The sequence below is a fragment of the Sorex fumeus genome, unplaced genomic scaffold (assembly GCF_029834395.1).
Source record: "Sorex fumeus unplaced genomic scaffold, SorFum_2.1 ptg000058l, whole genome shotgun sequence".
NCBI classification, from domain to species: domain Eukaryota; kingdom Metazoa; phylum Chordata; class Mammalia; order Eulipotyphla; family Soricidae; genus Sorex; species Sorex fumeus.
Window position 1 is genome coordinate 29954598 of NW_026606115.1, and position 25778 is coordinate 29980375.

Sequence of the window (25778 nt, forward strand, 5' to 3'; positions counted from 1 at the left end):
CGTAACTGTAACAAATTAATTTTTAAAAAAGCTTTATGTAATGTGAAATATCTTAAGTCATAAGTCTTGTTTTCATTCATAACAATTTAATAAAGAAATAGGATATTTATCTTAAATCAAAATAATAGGCTTATTTACTAAAGTCTTACCTCTATAAGTTGAACTATCATGGCTTTTATTTTCACTAAGGATCCGGCATAAAAGCAAACTAAAATAAAAAAAGATGCAACCTGTATTAATTTCCAATCCTAACACAGATAATCCCTGAAGGACAAATTACACCAAGTAAAAATATGTGGAAGTGCATCAAATATGTTTAAGTTTCATTAGTTTATAAGAATAGAACAAATCAAAAAACCTTAATTGGTCAGAATTAAAGAATGCTAATGTATCAATTATTTTTAAAACTAGTAATTAAAAGAATAAAAATCAGGTAATTCTGCCTATATTAACCAATACTGGTTAAGAAATTGGGTCTTGAAAGACAGTACAGGATTAAGGCACTTGCCTGACATGGATGACAAATTTCTATCCCGAACTACTACTGCGTATATTCCCGTAAGCCCTGCCAGGAGTGATCCCTGAGCAGAGCTAGGATTTTGCCCTAAGCATGGCCAGGAAAAAAAGTCTACTGGGGGCCTGAGAGACAGAAGATATGGCACTTGCATTGTACATATTTAATCATAGTTCCCAGCTCCAAATACATCAATGTCCCCCCCACCCCCAACACATGCACACGGCACTGCCAGGAGTGTTCCCTGAATACAGAGCCAAAATTAAGCCGAGCCAAAATTAAGCCATGAGCACAGCCAGACATGGCCCAAACCCCCTCTCACCCCTACCCTGCAACAAAATAATTTGATAGATATTTGACAAAAATCAAACTCCATTTGTTTTCTTTAATTCTTGGGTAGTTAGTTTAGCAGTAGAGATTTATTTGCCTTATATGTGTGAGGCCCTAAGTTAAGATTCCTGGCATTGCAAACAAACAAAACACTCTTAGATAACACAGGGTAGACAATGGATAACAGAGATATAGGACAATGGGTAACACAGGAATATAGCACAATGGGTATAAAGCATATCTCACATGTATGTGTCCCTCAGTTGAATTTCCGTCAAGGGGTTTAAGACAGAAGTACGGTATAGTGGTAAAGCACATGTCTCACATGTGTGTGACCCTGGATTTACTTTCTGTCAGCAACTATAATAGCTCAATCAGAAAATAATTAGGCCTTTTAACAAAAAAATTGAACAAGAGTCGTAGGACCAGACTAGCCTTTTTGGAAAATATGGGCATTCCTCAAAAAAAAAAAGCCTAGAAAATGAGCTTCCACATGACCCAGCAATACCACGTCTGGAAATATATAATGAGGCTGCAAAAAAAAAAAAACACAAAAGAAATTACATCTGCACTTCTATGTTCATTGCAGCACTGTTCACAAAAGCTAGAGTCTAGAAACAACCCAAGTGCCCAAGAACAGACAACTGATTAAAGAAACTATGGTACATAGACACAGTGAAATACAATGCAGATGTTAGAAAAGATGTAGTCCTGAAATTTGCTTATAAGTGGATGGACATGGAGAGTATCACACTGAGTGAAATGAGTCTGAAAGAGAGGGACAGACATACAATGACTGCACTCAGTAACATGAGACTAACACAAAAGGATAGTAGAGACAAGGGTCAGGAAGATTGCTCCATGGTTGGAACCCTGCCTCATATGCTGGGCGAGAAGGCAGTTGGGATAGAGAAGGAACCACTAAGTCAATTATGGTTGGAGGGATCGCTCGGGATGGGAGATGTTTGCCAAAAGTAGACAAAGAACCAAACATTACTGCCTCTCAGTATCTGTATTGCAAACCATAATGCCCAAAGTAGAGAGAGAGTAAAAAGGAAAGTGCCTGCCATAGAGGTAGGTGGGTGGGATGGCAGTGGTTGGAGGGATATTTGGGGTCATTGGTGGTGGAAAATGTACACTGGTGGAGGGATGGGTGCTCAATCATTGTATGACTGAAACTCAACATGAAAGCTTTGTACCTGTATCTCACGGTGATAGAAACAATAAATAAATAAATAAATCTTAGGACCAGAGAGATAGCTCAACAGAGTACGTGGTTTGCATGATCCCTGGCACTACAGAGTTCACCAAGCACAGAGCCAGGAGTAACACTGGAGCACCACCAGGTATAGCTCAAACAACAACAAAACCAAAAGAACTGAAAAGAGAAATTACTATAATTTGATAAAATGATGATTCTGAGTTTTCTTTGGAGGAGGGATTGAGTGACAAATGGCTGTGTTTAGGGCTTATCCTGGCTGTGCTCAGGGTTCACTCCTAGCAATGTTCAGTGAACCATATGCAATGCTGAGGAACAAACTGGGTCAGCCAAGTGAAAGGAAAGCACCTTATCTCCTGTATTGTCTAGCCCAAAACAGCCAATTCTAATAGCGTAGATGATGAACTCCCAATTCCAAGAAACTTTGTATAAATGAGCAGTATGCAGTTATCCATAACTCTAAAGATTCTTCCTGATATATAGGTTTTAAACTATATACTGCTTGCACTTTCTCTCTCTCTCTCTCTCTCTCTCTCCCCCCCCCCATAGGTTTCTATTTACGAATAGAAACTGCTAGTGGGGTTATGAATTGTTATGACAATTCTTATTATTTTAATGATCTTTCTGGTGCGAGGATGAAAACCATGACCTCATAGATACAAGGTATGCACTCAATGACTGAGTTACAATACCTGACCCCCCAAGACTTTCTGGACTTCTATAAATCTAAACTACATACTAATCTTTCATTTACACTTTTTGTTATATTGATATTGCACCAACAGTGCAAATCATGGTGCTTTAATACTTTTTTTAATTCTCAAGAAAAGGCCAAGGAAACCAGCTGGCACCTCAGCTTGTGTCAAGGCAATAGCACCAAACTGTCTCACTGAATTCTTCATGACTCAGAAAACAAAGGAGAGGCCAGAGCAATAGTAGAGTGAGTAGGGTGCTTGTTTTGTACAATGCTGACCAGCATTCCATATATGGTACCCCACATCCCCTGCCAAACCCCACTAGCAGTGATTTCTTGAGTGCAAAGCCAGGAATAAGCCCTGAGCACCACCAAGTGTGGCACACAAAAAAAACTCAAAGGAATTAGGATTGGAGACAGTGACATAGTACAGCAGGTAAGGCAATTGGACAAGGCTAACCCAGATTAAATCCCTGGCACCATAAATGGTCCTCTGAGCCTACCAAGAGTGATTCCTGGATGCAGATCCAGGAGCAAGCCCTGACTACAGCAGTGTGGCCCCAACACTCAAAAAAAAATCAAAGGAAAGAAAAAAGTCAAACTCAAGATGTCACTAAATTTTTTTCTTGACTGTTCACAAACAAAGCACCAAGAGTAGCTGTGATGAGTGACATCAGCAAGACTGGAAAAAGGAAGCCCCAGGCCTTCCTTCCTCCCATAGAACCATCCATTAAACACAATACACATATAAATTCCCTTTATGAGAAATTCAGAAACCAGTTAGGCTCTAGTACTCCAAGGAAAAACACTAACCAGCTTCATCAAAGTCAGCAGGAAAATCTGTGATATCCTCTCACTAGAGTCCTTAATCCTCAAACCACCATATAATTGCAAGGCAACTCAGGCTCCCAAATTCTCCCTGACATTCTAACCTGTAGGAAGAAGGGTGGGAGATGAGCAGGAAGGTGGCTACTTGAGGGACTAGTTTTATTCTTTTTAAATTTTTTTTTTGCTTTTTGGGTCACACCAGGCGATATACAGGGGTTACTCCTGGCTCTGCACTCAGGAGTTACTCCTGGCGGTGCTCAGGGGACCATATGGGATGCTGGGAATCAACCCGGTGCCGTGTGCAGGGCAGGTTGGCTCCAGCCCTAGTTTTATTCTTTTTTTTTTAATTTTTATTAGTGAGACACCATGAGGTACAGTTGTAGACTTACAAATTTTTGTGCTTAAACATCTTGCAGCAAAGTTAAGGTTGGTTTACTGTCATGTTTTTCTCATTTTTTTTTTCTTAGCACAGCCCTCTTCCAACCTGTTTCCTTCCTATGGTCCCTGTCCTACCAGTTGATATTTACACAATTTTCACCTGTGACCCCCTCCTCTCCTTGAAGTATCCTGGTGGCCTACAGGAGACATGACAAATGTTGCTTTAAGTGGCCAGAGTCTGCTGAGAACAAAATGATCTGGGTAGCAAGTTGTAGATCTCTAAGATACATAGTTCAAGAGTAAATGATACAGCTTGGCAGTCTCCTAGTCTGCCTAGGAATATGGTCTATCTAGTTGGATTTAGGGTAGGGTTTCTTGTAATTTTTCCACTCCAGACCTCTATTCACCAGGAAACAGGCAACAGTGGATAGGCCAGAGAGAGAGAGAGAGAATACAAAGATTAAGGCACTTGCCTAGCATGTGGCTGTTGCTACATTTCTATTTTAAATCCAGGCACTGTATATGTTTCCCAGAGTAGGACCAGAACTGATCCCTGAGTACAAGGGTTAAGTATGGCCCACAAGCACCACCAAATATGCCCCAAAACAAAAAAATGCAACACGGGCAAGCGCTGAAAGAAACAGTTTGTGTGATTAATTTTTAATTGAAGGTTTATAAACCTTTTACTGCTGCCAATTACTTCACAGTCCTCACACTCAGTTATGAAATCCCCTATAGAGTCATGACCACAGTTAGAAGATAGGACTTAGGACACTGACAAGATGGGGAATAATCTACCGTATGGGGTCACTAAGAACAAAAATGACTTGGGTAGTCTGATGCTGCTTCAGAAAATTCATGGTACAAAGACACCAAAGAATGCAAGAATATAACTGTCTTTAAAAAAACAAAAACAAAAATTAGATGGTCTTTTGAGTTTGGAATCCATGCATTTCAGTGAAGACAAAATCAGAGAAAAAGTTTGTGAAGCCCGCAGAATCTACTGCCAGGCAGGCCAATAAAAGCACTAAGCCAGTAGAAAAATGACTGAAAAAAGTGTCTTTTAAAATTCAGTGATACAATACAAAGTTACAAGAAACCCAAAGAAAATGGAAAAATCTCCAGAGACTGACTTAAAGAATTAGAAATATAAGTAGTATAAGAATTACCTAACACTGTAGCACTGACCTCCCGTTGTTCATCGATTTGCACGAGCGGGCACCAGTAACGTCTCCATTATGAGACTTGTTGTTACTGTTTTTGGCATATTGAATATGTCACGGGTAGCTTGCTATGGTACTCTCAGTAGTTTGCTGGGCTCTCCGAGAGGGGTGGAAGGATCAAACCCAGGTCGGCCGCGTACAAGGCAAACGCCCTACCCACTGTGCTATCGCCCCAGCCCAATTATCTAACAAGTATTTGAAATCACTATACAAAGATGCTCAATAGTTCAGGAAAATGATGCAGAGCAAAAAAGTATTGACAACAAAAGGATAGAAAAATAATCAAATACATTTTAGCACTAAAGAATGCAGTTAAATGGGGATGGGGAAGATGGGTGGAAATGGACTATGGGAAGATGGGTGGAGGGATATTGTCACGACACTGGTGTTGTGACTGGTGTTGAAATATATGCCTAAAACTGTTAATAACTTTGTAAATCACAGCTCCCTATATATTTTTCAAAGAATGCAAAACTTTAAATAAAATTTTTACAAGAATGCTAGGGAGTTTGCCTTGCACACAATCCCAGATGTTCCCCCAAACTCCACCAGGAGTCATCTCTGAGCACAGTACCAGGAGTAAACCCTGAGCTGATGTGGCCCCAAAACAAAAAAGAATGCAACAACTGAACTGATATACTCAGTGGAGAAGACCCAATCGCATTAAAGGAGTAGCAAGAAATGAGTAGAAAGGTTATTTTATTGGGAAGTGCACACCCGGTGGTGCTCTGGGCTATTCCTGGCTCAGTCCTTGGGAGCCCATGAAATGTTGGAGCTTGAACCCAGGCTACCTACATGCAAAGTATGTGCTCCAGCCCTTTGAGATATCTCCCTAGCTCCTAAAAATACTTAAAGATAAAATAGCTGGGGTGAGGGGAAAAGCTCAAAGAGATGAAATACACACCTTGTATGGGTAAGGCCTTGAATTTGATCTCAGGTACCACTTGCCTCCAACCCCAACCCCAACACTGCCAGGTGTGGCCATGTAAGCCCCTCAGCATCAAAGAGCCAAGCAACAAACAATCAGGCCTGCACCACTGGGCCAAGAGTTACTCCTAGGTCCCAACACCATTGGAAACCCCCAACCCCTCCAAAAGATAAAGAAACAATAGCTGAAAACATACCACTGGATAAAAGAATATGGACATCAAGATTCCAAAAACCCAATGGATCCAAAAAAAATGAGTAAGTTTAAGGCAAAAAATGAGTAAGTTTAAGGCAAACAAAAAGGGAAGAGATGGAATACATGTTAAGGCCTTGCACACAGCTGGCTCAATTCCTGGCTGCACATATGCTACCCAAGTACCTCCAGGATGACCCCTGAGCACAGAACCAGGAGTAAACCCTGAGTACCACTGGGTGTAGTCCAAAAACAATAAGAAAGCAAAGTGGTTCATCATATGAAAGGAAAAGCCCTCCCCAACAAGACTATCACTGAATTTCTAAGCAAAAACCTTAAAAGCTAGATGATAGTAGATCTATTCTAAGTGCTGAAAGGGAAAAATAGCCACCAAACAAGGATATTACATCCAGAGAAGTTGTCCTTTGAAAATGGGGACTAATTTGCTACATAAGGGAATGAAATCATCAACATAATATTTGCCTTAAAAGAACTAGGGGGGAGGGCTGGAGTGATAGTACAGCAGGTGGGGCATTTGCCTTGCATGCAGCCAACATGGACGACCCAGGTTCGATTCCCAGCATTCCATGTGGTCCCCTGAGCGCCGCCAGGAGTAATTTCTGAGTGCATGAGCCAGGAGTAACCCCCTGTGCAAAAAAAAAAAAAAAAACTAGAGGGCCAGAAGTTCCAGAGACATAGCTCAAAGGGACTGAGTGAAGGTTTTACATTCAGGAGCCTCAGATTCAATCCCTGGCACCACATAATCCTTCTGAGCACTCCAGGACAGGGCCCTAAACACTGCTCCAAGAGAAACCCACAAACATCACTTTGTGGCAAAAAAAGTAGATATAGTAAAGATGCAGTAGTTTGTATACAATTGAAAGCAATCTATTAAAAACTCAGAATAAATGCTGTAACTCTAAAATGTTTTATGCAAGCCCCAAGTTAACAACAAAGAAAGTAACCTAGAAAAAGCTTACAAGAGGGGTTAGAAAGATCATAGTGGGTGCTTTCCTTGCATATAGCTGACTGGGATTTGATCCCCAGCACCCCATATGGTGCTCTGAGCATTGCAAGGAGTGATCCCTGAATGCAGAGCCAGAAATAACCCCTGAGCATTGCCATGTGTAGCCCAAAAACAAACCAAAAACAAAAGACACAGAGAAGAAACTAAGAGAAGGCACCAGAAATGTGGCTCACAGCAAAGAACCAACCAGTGTGGTCCCTACAACAACTAGGAAAATATAAGAAAGACCCAAATATATACTGTCTATAATTAATTCACTTTAAGACCTTTATTAAAGACTTCATATTAAAAGTCAAAAGATAGGAGCCAGAGCAATAGTACAGCGGGTAGGGCATTTGTCTTGCAAGCAGCTGACCCAGATTCGATACCTGGCACCCCATATGGTCCTCCAAGCACCACCAGGAGTAATTTCTAAGTGCAGAGCCAGCAGTAACACCCAAAAAGCAAAAAAGAAGTTAAAAGATATAAAATATAAAAGGTATAAAATATAAAAGGATACTACAGGTAAATGGTCACTAAAAGAAAGAAGGGGTGGTCATTTTAAGTAACACAAAATGGGGCCAAAGCAATCATACAGAGGGTAGGGCACTTGCCTTGCACAAAACTGGTGTGGGTTCGATCCCTGGAACCCCTATTCCATCAACCAGGTATAATTCCTGAGCACAAAGCCAGGAGTAATCTTTGAGCATTGCTGAATATGACCCAAAAACCAAAACAAAAGTCGTAACTTTAGGAGTGGAAATGAATCCCTCCCCACTGCAAAAAAACCTGAGGGGTCTGAAATAACTCAGAGGTACAAGATTTTGGTTATACAAGGTCACAACACCAATGTGATGTCTTTCTGTATACTACTGGGGTGGCCCTAGTAGCCCCCCAGCACGACATCAAAACTGAGCTGCCAGAACCTAGCATCTGAACAGCTGGCTAGGTTGGCTTACAATTGCTAGAAGTGGCCTTTGGGCCTCCTGAGCACTGCTTGGGAAACCCCTAGCAGTTTCTTTGAGAAACAAGAGACATTTTCCATATAGTAAAACCAATAAAAGGCTTAAATACAAAAATATAAAAGAACCTACAAATAAAAATACCAACAGGGCTGGTAAATAGAGCTAGAAAATGTAATTTGCAAACAGGAGTATTCAGTTTGGTCCCCAGCACTCAATAGTCCCCCCAAGCATGCCAAGCTGCAATATCAAGTAGAGTGAGTCCTAGCCCCAGCACCACCTGGCATGGCTAGAATCCAACATTTTTTTTATCTTTTTTTAATTTCTAGAAGAGTAATGATTTATAAATTGTGGTATTTGTATTCTTTTGTATTGGTGAATCACCGTGAAGTACAGTTACAGACTTACAAACTTTCGTGCTTGTGTTTCAGTCACACAATGCTCGCGTACCCATCCCTCCACCAGTGCCCATTCTCCACCACTGATGATCCCGGTATCCCTCCCACCCACCCCACCTCTGTGGCACCTCTGTGGCACCTTTTGTTCTCTCTCTCCTTTTGGGTATTGTGGTTTGCAATAGAGGTATTGAGTGGCCATCGCGTTTGATCTAGAGTCTACTTTCAGCATGCATCTCCCATCCCAAGCAGGTCCTCTAACCATATTTTATCTGGTGTTCCTTTCTCTATCCAAGCTGCCTTTTCCTCCAGCATGTGAGGCCAGCTTCCAAGCCGTGGAGCAAACCTCCTGGTACTTTTCTGTTATTCTTGGGTGCTAGTCTCCCATTTTGTTCCTTTATATTCCACAGATGAGTGCAATCTTTCTGTCTCTCACTTTTTGACTCATTTCACTTAGCGTGATACTTTCATTTTGATCCACTTATATGCAAAAGTCATGACTTCATCTTTTCTAACAGCTGCATAGTACTCCACTGTGTAGATGTATCAAAGTTTCTTTAACCAGTCATCTGTTCTCGGGCACTCAGGTTTTTTTCCAGATTTTGGCTATTGTGAATAGAGCAGCAATGAACATAGAAGTGCAGATGTCATTTCAACTGTACTTTTTTGCCTCTCTGGGATATATTCCCAGGAGTGGTATTGCTGAGTCAAATGGAAGCTCAATTTCTAATTTTTGAGAAGCGTCCATACTGTTTACCAAAATGGCTGAACCTGTCGGCACTCCCACCAGCAGTGCAGGTGGGTCCCTTTCTCCCCACATCCACGCCAACGCTGGTTGCTTTTGTTCTTTTGGATGTGTGCCAGTCTCTGTGGTGAGGTCAGAATCCAAAATTTTTTTAAGGAAAACACTGACAAGAGTGACCCTGAGCAATACACCAAAGCTTCAGAAGTAACCTCTGAGCACCACTGGGTGTGGTGGCCAAAACAACAAAGGCCTTTCAAAGGGGAGTAATGACAAATTAAATCTTCAGAAAATTAAATCATGGTTTGAACATCAGTTACTAGTTTTTCAAGAAGGATCAGATTTTATTAAGTTTTATCTTACATCTACATAATATGCAACTTTTTCAATTAAACCACCACACTGGAACTTTAAAGAGTATACAAATTGACAACTTCCAGGTATTGTCTTTTGAGTAGGAGCAGCCGCTGATACACCTTAAGCTGAAAAAAGGCTTGACTTCAGAAGGGAGTTTCAAAATTAACTTTCAAAAGCCCCAGTGTGGACAGAATCTAGCCTGAACAAATTCATCCCCACACACAGGTTTAACTGAGCCACATGATTTGCCTTTTACAACTATCCTGGGGCTGATAATCAGCTGGGATACAATGGCCTGGGCATAGCAATTATTTTTTCTACTTTTTTCTACAGTGCAATTATTATTTTTAACCAACTATTTTTTTCAGGAAGCACCTTAGGAACAGTAAAATAAACTGATTTAAATTTAACTCCAAGTACTTCCCAAGAGTAACTGAAGACAAGACCTCCAATATGTTGAGAATACTGGTTGAACTTCGCATTTCTCAAAATACATTAAACCTATCATAACCTTCCCTGGAGTGTGAAACAGCCTTCCAAACAGTAACACAGATTCATCAGCTTAAATACTACCATCAGAGATAAAATTAAATGTCTTATATAGCACCTCTTTTGAAATATATATGAATAAATTATAGGGTCAGAGAGCATAGGGTGAAGATACATGTCTTGCACATGAATAACACAGTTCAATCCCCAGCATCACTTAATGGTACCCCCAAGTACCACCAGGTGCTCTCTGCTTAGGAGTGATCCCAAACTGGAGAGTAAGCCCTGATCACAGCAGGTGTGACCACCCCCCCAACAAAAAATACAAAAACAAATAAGATGTTTTATGACTACTTCTATCATTTGATTAAAAGAAATATAAACAATTTGACAATATGGTTCTCAATAAGCACATAGATTCATTCCTGTAGAATGTAGTGGGACAGAAGAACATCTTGTCTTTGACAGAATATAATTAATAAGCAATTCATCTTTTCCTCTGTACTCAAGCTTCTTAAGGTGAATGTACTTGTTTAATCTCAATTCTTCACTTTCTCTAAGTTTTCATAAACATAATGTATGCCTTTTGCAATAATCCTATTGGTGACAGAAACATGTCAGTGTTCCAACCCCCACCTAATCTAATGGTACATAAACTGTTACATAAAGAAATAATTAGAATACAATTCTTTTCTGCCACTCACAAAGCCAAAAACATTCATTAGGATACAGATGATAATTTCATCATGAACTATTAATTAACAACTCAAAGATTCAGTCAAATTGAGTAAGAATTCAGTGGTGGGTTATTAGGATAAGGCAATTCACTTGCATAACATACTTTTAATGCCATAATGTATGATTTCTTCTTGTAGAAAACTAAAAACCCCCCAAATTTCCCCCAAGATTTGTGTATATACTTGTCAAATTAACCATTAATAACTTGGGGGAATTTGTTTTTGTTTTTAGGCCACACCCAGCAGTGTTCAGGGACCAATCCTGATAAATCTTTGGGGGACCATATGGGATGCCAGGGACTAAGCCTGGATCGGACCTGTACAAAGCAAGCAACTTCACTGCTATACTATCTCTCCAGCCTTTATGAAAAAAAAAATTTAAAAAAAACAACTTTAGGAGGGCTGGAGCAATAGCACAGCAGGTAGGGCGTTTGCCTAGCATGCGGCCGACCCGGGTTTGATTACCAGCATCCCATATGGTCCCCTGAGCACTGTCAGGAGTGATTCCTGAGTGCAGAGCCAGGAGTAACCCCTGTGCATCGCCAGGTGTGACCCAAAAGACAAAAACAAACAAAAAAAAACAACTTTAGTTTGTTTTGGCACGCACAGCTTTGCTCAGGGCTCACTCCTGGCAGGGCTCAGGGGGAGCATTAAGTCATGCAGGGGATTGAACCTGGGTCACTTGCATGGCAAGGCAGCCAACAATACCCACTGTACAATCTCTCCAACCCCCAAAAAATTCTTAAACAATTCTTGGGGCTGGAGAGATAGTACACGTTTCCCTTGCATACGGTCAACCTGGGTTCAATCTATGGTGTACCTGAGCAATGCCAGGAGTGATGCCTGAGAGCAGAGTTGGGTGCAACACCTGAAAGTTACTGAGTATGGCCCAAAAACAAGGAAGGAAGAAAGGAAGAAGGATGGAAGAGAGGGAGTTTATTTGTCTTACTACACCTATTTAAGAGTTTAAATATGCTATCCTAAGTAATAAGGGGAGAAAAATATGAGTAACCTCATAATTCATAGTGCTTTATTTAATAGCACTGTAGCACTGTCCTCCATGTTGTTCATTGATTTGCTCAAGTGGGCCCAGTAATGTCTCCATTGTGAGACTTGTTACTGTGTGTGGCATATCGAATATGTCACGGGTAGCTTGCCAGGCTTTGCCGTGCGGGGGTGCTTTAATAAATTTTGAAACTAAAAGTTCTGTGCTATTGTGCCGATGTTGTCTCAGGTTCCTGAGAACAGAGACAGAACTTTAACAGTCTATGATTAGTTAAAATTAAACACAATAGTATCTTATGCTCTCCCAAGGACCTAAATTTTGTAAATAGTTCTTTTCTTTTTGAAGGGGTGGGGTAATAAACCCAAGCGTGTTCAGGAGTTACTCCCAGCTCAGTGACCTCTCCTGGCAGTACTTGGGGACTATTCAGTGCAGAGGATTAAACCCGGGCATTCAACACATAGAGCACATGCTCCAGTCTATTGAGCGCTCTCTCCAGCCCCTATGAATAGGGGTTTTTTTTTGGCTTTTAAGAAAACACCTGGCAGTGCTCAGGGTTAACTCCTGGCTCTGTGTTCAGGGAGCACTCCTGACAAGCTATGGGGATTATATAGAGTACCCATATTAGTAAGACAAAAGTCCTATCCAGTGTACTATCACTTCCAGCCTCCTGAAAATTTATTTTTATATAAATAAATATATATACATTAATTGCTTTTATTATTGAATCACCATGAGATAGTTACAAAGACTTCATGATTTTTAGTCATACAATGACGGAACACCCATTCCTCCGCCAGTGTAATTTTACACCACCAATGTCCCCAGTATCCCTCCCACCTCCCCCACCCCACTCCACCCCACCACCTGACTCTATGGCAGACAATTTCCTTCTTACTCTCTACTTGTGGGCATTATGGTTTGCAATACAGATACTGAGAGGCCATCATGTTTGGTACTTTATCTACTTTCAGCACACATCTCCCATCCTGAGCGATCGCTCCAACCATCACCACTTAGTGATCCCTTCTCTATCCCAGCTGCCTTCTCTCCCCGCTCATGAGGCAGACTTCCTTCCAACCTTGAAGCAATCTTCTTAGGCCTGTCTCTACTGTCCTTGGGTGTCAGTCTCAAATTGTGCTATTTTATGTTTCACAAATTAGTGCAGTCAATATATGTCTGTTCCTCTCTTTCTGACTCATTTCACTTAGCATGATACTCTCCCTGTCCATCTACTTATAAGCAAATTTCATGACTCCTAAAGAATTCTTAACACGAGATTTAGCTTTCCACCTTACTTGCTTTCATTTAGCCATTAAAAACAAAGAAACATAGGGACCAAGATGGCCAAAGGCAAGAGAAAAAATAATACAGCATGAACCTGTGATTCTAGATTATGCTCAATATCTCAAAGTTGGTTTTCACATTTGAAAAATTAATGTCAGGGGCTGGATAGCTCAAATGGCTGGAATGCAAGTTCTGCATGAAAGAGTTAAAGTTTCCATCTTCCCCACACTACATGGCTCCCCAGCACCTACTGGAATCAATTCTGAGCACTGAGCCAGTAGCTGCCCCCAAGCACCAGTGGCTGTGGTCCAAAAATAAAAAACAATTAAAAAATTAAAAACTTTTCAATTTGTACTTGTCGATTCTTAAAAACAAATCAAAAAAGCTAAATTTGGTTAAGCAAAGTGCTACCTCTATTTTAACTGTTAAGACAGTTATAATTCACAAAAGTGAATATTGAGGCCTAAGATAAAACTATCTTGAAACATGCATTTATGAAAATAAAACCATGCATTTACAAGAAGGGAACAAGAAATGCTCAAAGGCAACAAACATTCTGCACAAGTACATTCATAGCTCTCTAGCTAAATGTTCTAAATGTTTAAACATTACAATTTCTCAAACAAGGGCAGTGGTCTAGAAAATTTCATGATATTTTTACATTTTCTGAAGAATACATTTCTCTTACAAGGAAAACAGAACAATTAATACTGAATTTGTGACTACAGGTAGAAATGAGAAAATAAATGTCAAGTGAAAAGACATGAAGAAATGATTTCACATAAAGCTTCTGCTGAATTTATAGCATTTTGAAGGAAAAAAATCTACTATTATTTCTTGAATTATTTATCACAAACTTCCCCCCTCCCATGTAAGACTAAACACATTTAAAGAACACATAATTCTTATTAGATAAGTTCTAGAATGTGTAAAATTATTTAGTGGTAGGGGAAAAGGGCAATCAAAGCATTTCACAATGAAATTCATTAATTTTATTATACTATCAATAATCAAAAAAGTGAAAACAGGGGCTGGAGAGATAGCACAGTGGGTAGGGCGTTTGCCTTGCAAGCGGCCGACCTGGGTTCTATTCCCAGCATCCCATATGGACCCCTGAGCACCATCAGGAGTAACTCCTGAGTGCAGAACTAGGAGTAGCCCCTGTGCATTGCCAGGTGTAACCCAAAAAGCCAAAAAAAAAAAAGTGAAAACAAGGGCTGGAGCAATAGCACAGTGGGTAGGGTGTTTGCCTTGTACACGGCCGACCTGGGTTCGATTCCCAGCATCTCATATGGTCCCCCAAGCACTGCCAGGACTAATTCCTGAGTGCAGAGCCAGGAGTAACCCCTCAGCATTGCTAGATGTGACCCAAAAAGGAAAAAAAAGTGAAAACAACTAAGATTTCTAATTGATATATATATTTTTTTTTTTTTTGCTTTTTGGGTCACACCGGGCAATGCACAGGGGTTACTCCTGGCTCTGCACTCAGGAATTACCCCTGGCGGTGCTCAGGGGACCATATGGGATGCTGGGAATTGAACCCGGGTTGGCCGCATGCAAGGCAAATACCCTACCCACTGTGCTATTGTTTTAACAAACAGATGATATTCAACAAACGTAAGAGTGTCAATATTAGACTCTAAGTATTGACATCAAGCTAACACCTTTGGATTAAAGGCATAGAAACTAAATCCCCCTTAAAGATTTTTTCCAACAGATCTACCAGTACACACAAATACATTAGTTTAAACAAAGCAAGTTCTATGCCAATATGAAATCAATACATTAAAATTTTAATTCCAAAATTAATGACTAAATACACAACTTGCACAAATTGCAGAAATTGAAAGAATTTGCATTTAGATGTGGCACTTGTGCGAGTAGGTTAATTACCTTTTTGAAGCCTTTATACTTTTGATATCATTTGGAAAAGATCATTTTTAAGAGTTCTATAATTTACCATTAAAAAGTGAGCTGGAGCAGGGTGGGATGGGGGGATTGGGAGTGGGAGGGATACTGGGATCCGTGGTGGTGGGAAATGGGCAATGGTGGAGGGATGGGTATTTGACCTTTGTATAATTGAAACCCAAGCACAAAAATTTGTAAGTCTACAATTGTACCTCATGCTGTCTCACTAATAAAAATTTTAAAAATAAAAATTTTAAAAAGTGAGTTGGGGTCGGAGCAATAGTATAGCTGGAAGGGGTGCATTTGCCTTCCATATGACAGACCCAGACTCAAACCTCAGCAGCCCATATGGTCCTTCAAGCCCACAAGGAGTGATCCCCGAGTGCAGAGCGAGGAGAGACTACTGAGCACAGCCAGGTGTGGCCCAAAAAACAAAACATAAAATAAAATAAAAGTAATCAGTATCTCCAGAAGCACGTTAGGTAGGCATGCAATGGGCTGCTCAGGTATTTTTTTAAATCTTTTTTTTTTTTAAATATAGAACGCTTCACGAATTTGCGTGTCATCCTTGTGCAGGGGCCATGCTAATCTTCTCTGTATCGTTCCAATTTTAGTATATGTGCTGCCGAAGCAAGCACTAAAAAATCTTTTTTTTTTCAATTTTAATTACCTAACAAAAATTGTCCTTCAAACCCAAGACCTTGGATAAAGTTAAGTTGCTTTTCATGACACACAATTAAAACTTAGCCATTATGGGCCAGAAAGATTAATACAGGAAGAAAGGTGCTTTCCTATAGCACCTTGCAAGCAGCCAACCCTGGTTCAATCCTCATCACAGCTTACAGTCCCTCTGCCCACCACCAGGACTGACAGGAGCACAGAACCAGGAATATGTCCTGATCACCACCAGGTATGGCCCAAACCCCCAACTTAATAATAGAATTTGTTCTTTCAGGGCTAGAAATGGGTCAATTGGCTGAAGTGCATAATTTGCATGCAGGAGGACTGTTTCAATCCCCAGTACCACATGGCACCTGAATCAACACCAGGAGTTACCTCTGAACCAAAAGTAGACCCAGAACAGCTGACTGTGGCCCCCAAACAAAAACAAGCTAGCAAACAAAAGAGTTGCTCTCTCTAGGGAAATGGCTCAATGACAAAGTGCATGACTTGCATATAGCACCTGGAGTTGAATCCCAGCTCTGCCCCCTCAAAAAAATGCCAAGCACTTTAAATGTTGGTAAACACTGAACAAATGTCAAACATAGACTTACACTGGTAAAAAATGATAAAAAAATAAATAAATAAATAACAAGGGCCAGAGCAATAGTACCACAGGTAGGGCATTTGCCTTGCACACTACTGACCCGGGTTCAACCCCCAGGACCCCGCATTGTCCCCCAAGTCAGCCAGGAGTGATCCCCTGAGCATAAAACCAGGAGCTAGGCCCTGACCACTGCCAGGTGTGGGAGAAAAATTAAAAATAAATAATTTTAGTCCATTAAAGTTCAGCTGATAGCTTCACATAAAAAAAGGATTTTTTTTTAAAAAGGAAAAAATTACCAAAATATATTTTTTTCTTTTTGGGTCACACCCAGCGATGCACAGGGGTTACTCCTGGCTCTGAGCTCAGGAATTACCCCTGATGGTGCTCAGGGGACCATATGGGATGCTGGGAATCAAACACGGTTTGGCCGCGTGCAAGGCAAATGCCCTACCCACTGTGCTATTGCTCCAGTCCCCCAAAATATCATTTTAAATATTAGTCATATCCTAAAATCCAATAATTAGGCACTATTTTCTCTTAAGAGTCCCTACAGCTGTTTTATATTTAAGTGGTGGTTTTCAGAGTATTTTCTAACATTTACACCATTCAGTTCTAATAAATTGAAAATGTTAACATCTATCTTTACAAAGACTCACATTATATCTCCAAAGTTAGCTATCTTAAAGTTTTCAAAGAGAGGAAAAAGGTTATATAAATGAAAGCTAAGTGTACTGAAGGTGTTTGACTATTTAAAATACTTCATTATATCACAGAACTTTAACCTCTCCATCTTCTTCATCTAACGGAATTCAAGTAAAAATATTGAATGTACTGATCTGAATTTACTGTAATACAAATTATATGCCACAAATCACTTCATATGAGGTTCAAAGCAGCTTTTCAAATATAGTAACTATGACAAGTAGCAAAATCATGTAAATACACATGAAGTGAATACTGTTTTCCATTTTCCTAGGTACTGAGACCTCATACATGTTTTGCCCCCAACTATTGCCAGTCAGAAGCCAGGCAGAATGTCACCAGCCAGGGGGATTGTCACCGCCTAGCCTTAATACCATTCATTCTAAGGTGGGTGTAGTAACAGTAAAACTGTCGCTCACTCTCTGTCTCTGTCTCTCTCACACTCACACAGACAGTTGGAAGCAGGAAGCTCAGCAATCCACAAAGGTGAGACAGCCCCTAAGTAACTATGCTGAATTTAAAAACAAACAATAGTGCACAGATTTATCAGTTTGGGGTAGGGGTTACTCTAACCTAATATAGATTAAAATGGTTTGGTTTAGTGACATCCCGTTTTCCTTTCTCTACCCACAAGGGACTTAATAGTTACCTGTTAACTAGCAGGTATAAGGATTTGGAAAATGTTCCCAAACATTAAGAATCAATAGTTATCAAAGATGTCTCTCAGTTAACAACAATAAGCACTTGAAGCATATGCTAGAAAGTGTACAAGGGGGTGTCTGAGGTTCAACTAAGGGAAAAAAAAATCAGAACTCTTCGGGGTCTTTTGATTCCTTACCTGTAGAGCATAGAAGTGCAGGAGAGGGTGAGAGCAATTTAACTGCTAACCTGAGTGGTACAGACTTTTTAGCGCAAAATCTGGCCTGAGAAGTTTAAATATCTCAAGTAGAGGATGGCATTACTTTTATTGACCATCACTTATACACTTACTCCAAGTCAAGTGCTTTACAGGCATTATTTGGTCTTGACAACAATCCTTTGAGTACTACTTATTAGTCCCAATTTACTCAAGGGGAAACGGTCAAAGTGGTTAAGGAACTTATCCAAGGTCACACAGCTATTTAAGTGGCTAAGACCGCTTACTCGACAATCCAAATCTAGAGCTCACAGTTAAAAAGAATCCGCAAAGCAGTGCGAGCGCGGGGGCAGAAGTTGGGGGTGTATTTGGGACTGGCAATATTACACGCGCAAGAACAGGCAACGCGTTCCGCGCGTTCCGTTCAAAGATTTGGATCTTCTTGCCCCAGCAACCAGCCATAAACTGATTACAGAAGGAGGGGGAGGGGACAAAAAATGGCTAACCAGAGTTCATCTCAATACCGGGTTGAGCTTTCGTTTCTAAAGCAATTCAAAAAAGGTAATCATTTGATTTTTGTTTGTTTGTTTGTTTTTACGTCTGGGTTAATTGGGAGGACTGAAAGGTTTTGCTCCCTCCACCTCCCCCCACCGCAACGGAGAGAGAGCTGAAACGTGGGGTGAAGAAACCACGGGTCGGGCAAATTACCGTTTTCTTTATTGTATGGCTGGGCAGGGAAACAAGTTTTGTAACTAAAAGGGAACGCGTTATTCTAGGTACTCTAGACGCTTGGAAGCGTGCCAAAATTAGTTGCCAGTCCCAGGACAAAATGGGGTTCCGGAACCCTTTAATGAGGAAAGTTGAGGCCAAGGCGAAATTATTCCAATGTGCAAGCAGCAAAGCGATGTCAGTGGGTCATCGGAAAAAGCGGCCGTGCCTGCACCATTTCTCGCCCTCTCCGCGGCAGTGCCAGGCACCCGCTCCCCTGGAAAATGAGAGGATCCAAGCGGGGCTCGGAGCGACGCCCCAGGTTTCGCGGCGGGCGGAGGCGGCTCGCCTTCCTTGGGGCAGCGAGGGAAGCACCCGACTCTCAACTGAGTCGGCAGGCTGCAAAGTAATGGGGCAGAGCGATGATAGCACATCGAACCTCTCCCCCGCAGCGCGAGCCCGGAAAGAGAAAGGAGCCAAGTGAGCTCGAGCAAAGACAGGAACAAAAAAAAGAGAGAGCGAGCGCCGGAGTGTGAGGACGAAATGAAATCCTGCCGAAAGGCTCAAGGGCGGACGGCAGAGATCTCGAGCAAGTGCGACGTCGGCTGGGGTCGGTGACTGTTCACCCCCGGCTCTCTCCGCCTGGAGTTCGAAACTCCCAGCCAACCATCCACGCCCGCCGTCTGGATGGGGGAGGGGTGCACATCCCTCCCCCCCCCCGCCCCGAGCAAACCTCCCCCAACAAGTGAGAGTGCATCTGAAAGCCGAGCCCCGCCAGCCCCGCGCCCGGTGCCGCGCAGATACTCACAATTCGCTTCTCCCTGATTTCTCCCAGTTCTTTATCCACTCTGCGGGAACCACCACAGCCGCGGCCGCCATCTTCCTCTCCCTAGTAGCAGAGGCCCGGATGTGTAGCACGCGAGCGAGCGAGCGAGGGGTCAAAGGGGAGCGCCGCCCACGAGGAATGCCGGGAGCAGGAGCTTCGCTTTTCGATTTCCCGCCCCGCTCGGCCCCCACCCGCCCAAGCCTGGGGTTCGAATCCCCGCGCCGGGCTAAGTTACGCCAGCCGGGCGACCGCCACGCCTGCCCTCCCTTCCATGAGCCCGCGCCCTGCAGGGAGGGGGGAAGGGCCGCGGCGACCTCCGGCGTATCCCTTTCAGACACCCTGCCGCGCGCCCGGGGCCCGGTGGAGTGACACCCTAAACGACGAGGCACCCACCCGCTGCGCGCCCCCCGACCCGGGGGAGGGACGGCGCGGCAGAGGCGGTGGCCCGCGGCTCCCTCTGAGACACAAAGCAATGACTCGGGGGCGGAAGCGGCCATTGACTCCGGGGCGAGCGTTAGGCGAGTCCCCAGGGAGGCAACAAGGGCCCCGGGAGAGAGAAATCTACCCCGCGGACAGAAAGGGACGGGGGAGGGGGGGTGGGGAAGCCGACGGCCCGGCGAGAGGTAGGGGGTCGGCTGTGGCGGGCGACCCGGGCCCGTCTAAGGGCGGCGTCACGCCACGAGGAGCCGGCGTTCACGTTACGTGGTGTGCTAGAACCTCCTCGGGAGGCACCATGTCACGGGGCGAGGTGACTTAAGTTCCCGCTGGGAAACCGTGGCCGATACCGTTCGGAGGCGAAAAGATGCGTCTCCGTGGAGAGAGGCGCGTTCCTGGCTGGCTCGAGGCCTCCCGTGGGGGCGGCGGCCCCCGGCTCGGCGAGGAGCCCCCAGCACGGCGGACTGAGCAGGACCTCCATGGCGGCGCGAGCCTCCGTCTGGCGTCGCGAGAGCCGCTTTTAAACGCTCGTGCCGGTGCCCGCGCTAGAGCATGCCGGGAGCGGCCGTGCCCCTGGGCCCTCTGACGGAGACCCCCTATACAAAGCTGCGCGCGACGCCGGTCGCCCGCTACCCGACGACCGCGCGTCCTGCGCCTCCCGCCAAAGCGCGCGGACCAATCGCGTGCCGTGCCTCGGGGTCGAGGTTGATACCACTGGGAGCTGCATCCTGGGAGGACTCGGCGAGACCCTTGGGGAGGGGGGAGGTCTGTGAAGCAACTGGAGTCCGGCTTTAAGATTATCGGGGTTCTTTCTGAAGACAAAGTCTGAGAAACAAATTCCAGGGGGGAAAAAACTCACAGGACAACCATCCCTGGCCAGAGGAAAGAGGTGGGGCGGGAAACGTTTCCTTCCCTTTCAAGGGGCTTGGTCGCTTCCACATTCGCCAAATAAAGAATGTAGATGATGTAACAATAGGCCAGTGTCCATTTATTTATCCTCGCACCAAGGTTAAGTAAGAGATAGTTCTAGAAACTAAAAAGTTTCGCGTTCTAGTGAAAGAAAGTTCTGGTTCTGGGGGCCAGAGATGTGGATCAAGTGCAACCTTGACCTTACATGTGTGCGGCCCAGATTCAATTCCAGGTAAGGGCAAGCCTCAACCCAGCCTGCCTGGAATCGTCCCCACAATAATTAAAAAATTACTCACTGGGGCTGGAGAGAGTACAGCGTATAGGGTGCTTGCCTTGCATGCAGCCAACCCAGGTTCGATCCTCAGCATCCCGAATTGTCCCACAAGCACCACCAGGAGTAATTCCTGAATTTCACTGGATGTTACCCAAAACAAAACAAATTCATTACTCACTGAAATATTTTGAGATGGTAGGACATTATTCTGTAACTTATTCTAAAATGTTTTAAAAACGAATGATTAAACAAATGTAAAATAATAACATTCTATGTTCTACTTGTGTAACTTTACAAAATAAAAAAGATTTCAATAAGGTTGATAAAAAAATTTAAATATAGACAAACCCAATGAAGATGTTCTACAATATGGTTATTAAGAAAGGAACTTTAGAACAAGAACCATCTATTTGGCAAATTTTGCTAAATGAACCAAGTTTATTTACACTGAAAAACTCTTTAAGGGACGTCCAACATACCCCCACCCCACCACCACAGTTATATAAGCCAACTGAGTTCCATCTCAGGCACCCCATATGATCCCTGAATGTAAGGCCAGGAGTAGATCTGAGCAGCTCAGGGCATAGGCCCAAAACAAAACCAAAACCCTTCATGGGATATATTATATTCAGAGTAAGTCCTAGGGATAAAACTACATTGTGTAGCATTTTCAGTGGTTTATTCATAACAAACAGTACAAAATAAATTATTTGAGTTCTGCTCTGGGGCAGGGGTTGGGATTTGGGTTGGAAACATCTGAAATATGATGGTCGGAAGGTGTAATTGGTGGTGGGATTGGTGTTCAAATGTTAAATGTAATTAAATATTGTGAGCTACATTATAAAAATAAAATTAAATTTAAAAAAAACTGCAGGGACTGGAGCAATAGCACAGGGGGTAGGGCGTTTTCCTTGCACACGGCCAACCTGGGTTTGATTCCCAGCATCCCATATGGTCCCCTGAGCACCGCCAGGGGTAATTCCTGAGCGCAGAGCCAGGAGTAACCCCTGTGCATTGCCGGGTGTGACCCAAAAAGCAAAACAAAAAAAAAACTGCATTGGGACTGGAGCGATAGCACAGCAGGTAGGGCATTTGTATCACACGTGGTCAACCCGAGTTCGATTCCCAGCATCCCATGTGATCGCCTGAGCACCACGCCAGGAGTAATTGCTGAGCGAAGAGCCAGGAATAACCCCTGAGCATTGCCGAGTGTGACCCAAAAAGGAAAAAAGAACCGTGAACATAATAATTTTTTACAATATAAATTTAATAAAGGATTTATAAAAATAAATAAATAAATAAACTGCATTGCCGTCATCAGCCCTATTTACTCTAATGTGTGATTGACTTTAAAAATATATAAAGCCACTTTTTAAAAAAAAATTTTATTAGTGAAATACCACGAGATACAGTTATAGACTTACAAATTTTTGTGCTTGGGTTTCAGTTATACAATGATCGAGTACCCAGACCTCCACCAGTGCCCACTCTCCACCACCACTGATCCCAGTATCCCTCCCACCTCCCATCCCCCATCCCACCCCGCCTCTGTGGCAGGGCATTCCCTTTTGTTCTCTCTCTCATTTTGGGTGCTGTGGTTTGCAAAAGAGGCATTGAGTGGCAATCATGTTTGGTCTGTAGTCTACTTTCAGCATGCATCTCCCATCCTGGGCGAATCTTATAAAGTCACTTTTTTTCCTATTGGGGTCACACCCGATAGTGCTCAGTGCTTAGTCCATCCAGGTGCTGCACTCAGGGATCATTCCTTGGCAGAGTTCTGGGAACCATCTGGGATGCCAGAAATCAAACATAGCTCAGCAACATGCAAGGAAATCACCCTATTGGCTGCACTCTCTCTTTGGGTCTAAAGCCACACCTTTTAAATTATACCCCGTTCACTTCCCTTGACTTCTGCATACAGAAATACTTTGTTTTTCTAGGGAGGTCTAGAAATAAGTGTCTGCTGATCTTTTTATCTTTCATTATTGTGGAAAATTTTGAATATATGCAAAGTGAACTGAATAGTGGAGTTAATACTCACATACCATCGTGTTCTCTAGAAAGATTTGAAATCATAATTTCATGATGACTTATGTAATATAAGAAACACTGTCCTGCTGCTTATATAGACTTCATTATATTATCCAGGGGAACTATGTAGATTTGGAACCAGATAATTCTTTGTAGGGGGCAGAGGGTCTTAAATATTATACTATGTAGAGCAATATCCCTGGCCTTAATACACACATATACAACCCATGTGATATAACCAACAATGTGTCCTGAATCACAATACTTGTTGAGAGCCACTGTACTCTATAGTATTCTCCTGTATTATGTTTTTTTCTAGGCACTTCATCACAGTGCCTTTTTTCAAACACTGAACTGTACTATACATACTACTCAATATGACAAAAATATAGTATGGCCTGACTGCAGTAATTTTCTTTGAGCTCTTGATTTTCCCTTCTGCCAGAGCCTGCAGAAATAATTTTACATGATATAATGATTCCTTTAGGAATTTCACAGAACTAAATGGGTTTCATCCTATAAAATTGCAAAACTATCATCTCTTTTACGTTCTGGTAGGTTTGGGGGTTTTGTTTAGTTTTGTTGGTTGTTTTCTGGTGGGTTTTTTGCTACTACTATCTGGTATTGTCTCATTAACTGGGAGTATTGTTCTCTAGTGATCTCACTGGCTTATGAGTACTAGTAGACCAGAGACCACGGTCTGTGGTGAAGGCTAGGGATTGGGTAGTTTCAATGTTTACCGTCTAATGTATCAAATAAGTTAATATTAAGTAACTGTAAAGTAGAAGAATCTGTTATCAGAGTCAATGAAAACAGATAATGGGACCAGGAAGGAGACACATAAAAATACACAATAAATACAATTATTGAAGTATTTGTAAAAAATATAGTACCATGATAGGTATTCAGTGACGGCTGTGAAATATGTGGAGGTAAAATTAACAATTATAAGGAGAAATAAACCACAGTAAGAGGATTTAATTCTCATCTTTCACAAGTTAATAGATAAAGTAGGGCAAAAACAAGAAATACGTAGAAAATTTGGGCAACAAATGAATATATTTTTGTCTAGTAGATATACATAGAACACATTACCTAGCAACTTGAAAATAAACATCATTTACAAGTACACAAGAACAAGTCACCATGTACAGAGTGTTCACTGATCAAAGGCACTTAACCAAAGGGGTCAGACGGGGGTCAAAACCATCCCACACTCCACTGGCCAACCCATATACTCAGGTACAGTGCTTCATAGCTCTGAAAGAAAGGTTATAGTTACATAATCAACACAAAGGCAGTGTGTTGTCTGGTAGTGGACCAGTACCTGGAACACTTACGAAAATTAATCATACACTGAGTTTTTTTTTAAGCAAATATCAACAAATGTCAAAGTCAGTATATCAGTTTTAAGACCAGACTGCAATTAAATTGAAAATAAGTAATGGGGGCTGGTGTGACAGTATAGCAGGTAGGGTGCTTGCCTTTCATGTGGCCTACGTGGTTCAATCCCTGGTGCCCCATATTGCTCCCTGAGTACACCAGGAGTGATCCCTGAGCACTGCAGGATGTGACCCACCCAAAAAGCCAAAAGAAGTAACAAAAAGACAAAATAAACACCTATATTGAACATTTTAAATATGTATTTTGAAATGAATCACAGTTCAAAGAGAAAACTTTAAAAATTAAAAAAACAGTGGAGCTGTGGAGTGTAACAAGATGGCTACAGAGATAGTGGAGCTCCATAAACTGAAGTTTGCTGAGTCTTGCTCGTGGATTAGAGACTAAGGGACTAAAACAAAACCTCATCAACAGACTCCAGGCATATTTGGAAGAGCATACTAAAGAAGAGGCAAATGAAAAGGATGTACTGGGAGATGAGACAAACGAAGAACCAAAATCCTTAGGACTGTCTGATAAAGAGGAAGAAACCTATGAAAAAGCAGTTATGTGGCAGCAGAGAAGAAAGTGGTAAAAATTACATATAAAATACCACAAAATGAGAGAAAGCATAAGAGAGGAGAAAGAGTCAATGTACTTGTGAGTTTGGAGTGTAAGAATGCTGCCTGAGCTGCTAGATCTGGGATTTTTTCAGTTTCATCCAAGGAACAATCATCTGATTCCAAACCTATGTTTACCCTGGAAAAGCTAGAGGAATGAGCTTAAATATTTGGTTTTAATGTCTCTTCAATCTCCAGAAAGTCTGAACATGATGAGAAGCTGAAAAGAAGTAAAGAGCAATATGGGATTGTTATAAATTCTGCCGGAGCTAGAACCAAGAAAGATAGAGGCAAGGAAGAGAAAAAGAGAGAGCACTTTGGAATTGCCTGGTGAAAAGCTTTTTCTTTCTGTTCTTTAGTGGTTTCTAGCTCTATGATTCTTCGCAGTCACATATGTACCTAAATGAATAGTCACGTGCCTTAGTCGTGCCTCACAATATATGAGAGCATGTACCCCATGTACATCTGTTAATATTGGCATCAATTTGACTTCCTGCTGTTTTTTTAAATTTTTTTATTTTTTTAATTTTTTTTAACTTTCATTTTGTTGTGGTGTTGTTGTTGTTAACTACTATTTT

The 25778-nt window shown here is 42.2% G+C and overlaps 1 protein-coding gene, 1 non-coding gene and 1 pseudogene across 4 annotated transcripts in view; 1 reads left to right on the forward strand and 2 right to left on the reverse strand.

The window, feature by feature from the left end:
* The window catches only part of THOC2 (THO complex subunit 2), a 120019-nt gene extending 100405 nt beyond the window's left edge, over window positions 1–19614 (reverse strand). For all 3 annotated transcript variants that reach the window (XM_056125641.1, XM_056125640.1, XM_056125639.1), the window contains exons 1-2: window positions 19534–19614; window positions 150–208 (exon numbers count right to left, since the gene is read on the reverse strand). In XM_056125641.1, coding sequence (XP_055981616.1) covers window positions 150–208; window positions 19534–19604 — 130 coding nt within the window. In that variant the 5' untranslated portion in view covers window positions 19605–19614. The remainder of the gene's footprint in view (window positions 1–149; window positions 209–19533) is intronic.
* On the reverse strand, window positions 15724–15830 carry LOC130034342 (U6 spliceosomal RNA). Its single transcript, XR_008794108.1, has one exon. It is a non-coding gene; the product is annotated as a U6 spliceosomal RNA (small nuclear RNA).
* A 5305-nt stretch (window positions 19615–24919) lies between the features above and the next one.
* On the forward strand, window positions 24920–25534 carry LOC130034165 (SAP domain-containing ribonucleoprotein-like; annotated as a pseudogene).
* Window positions 25535–25778: the final 244 nt, after the last annotated feature.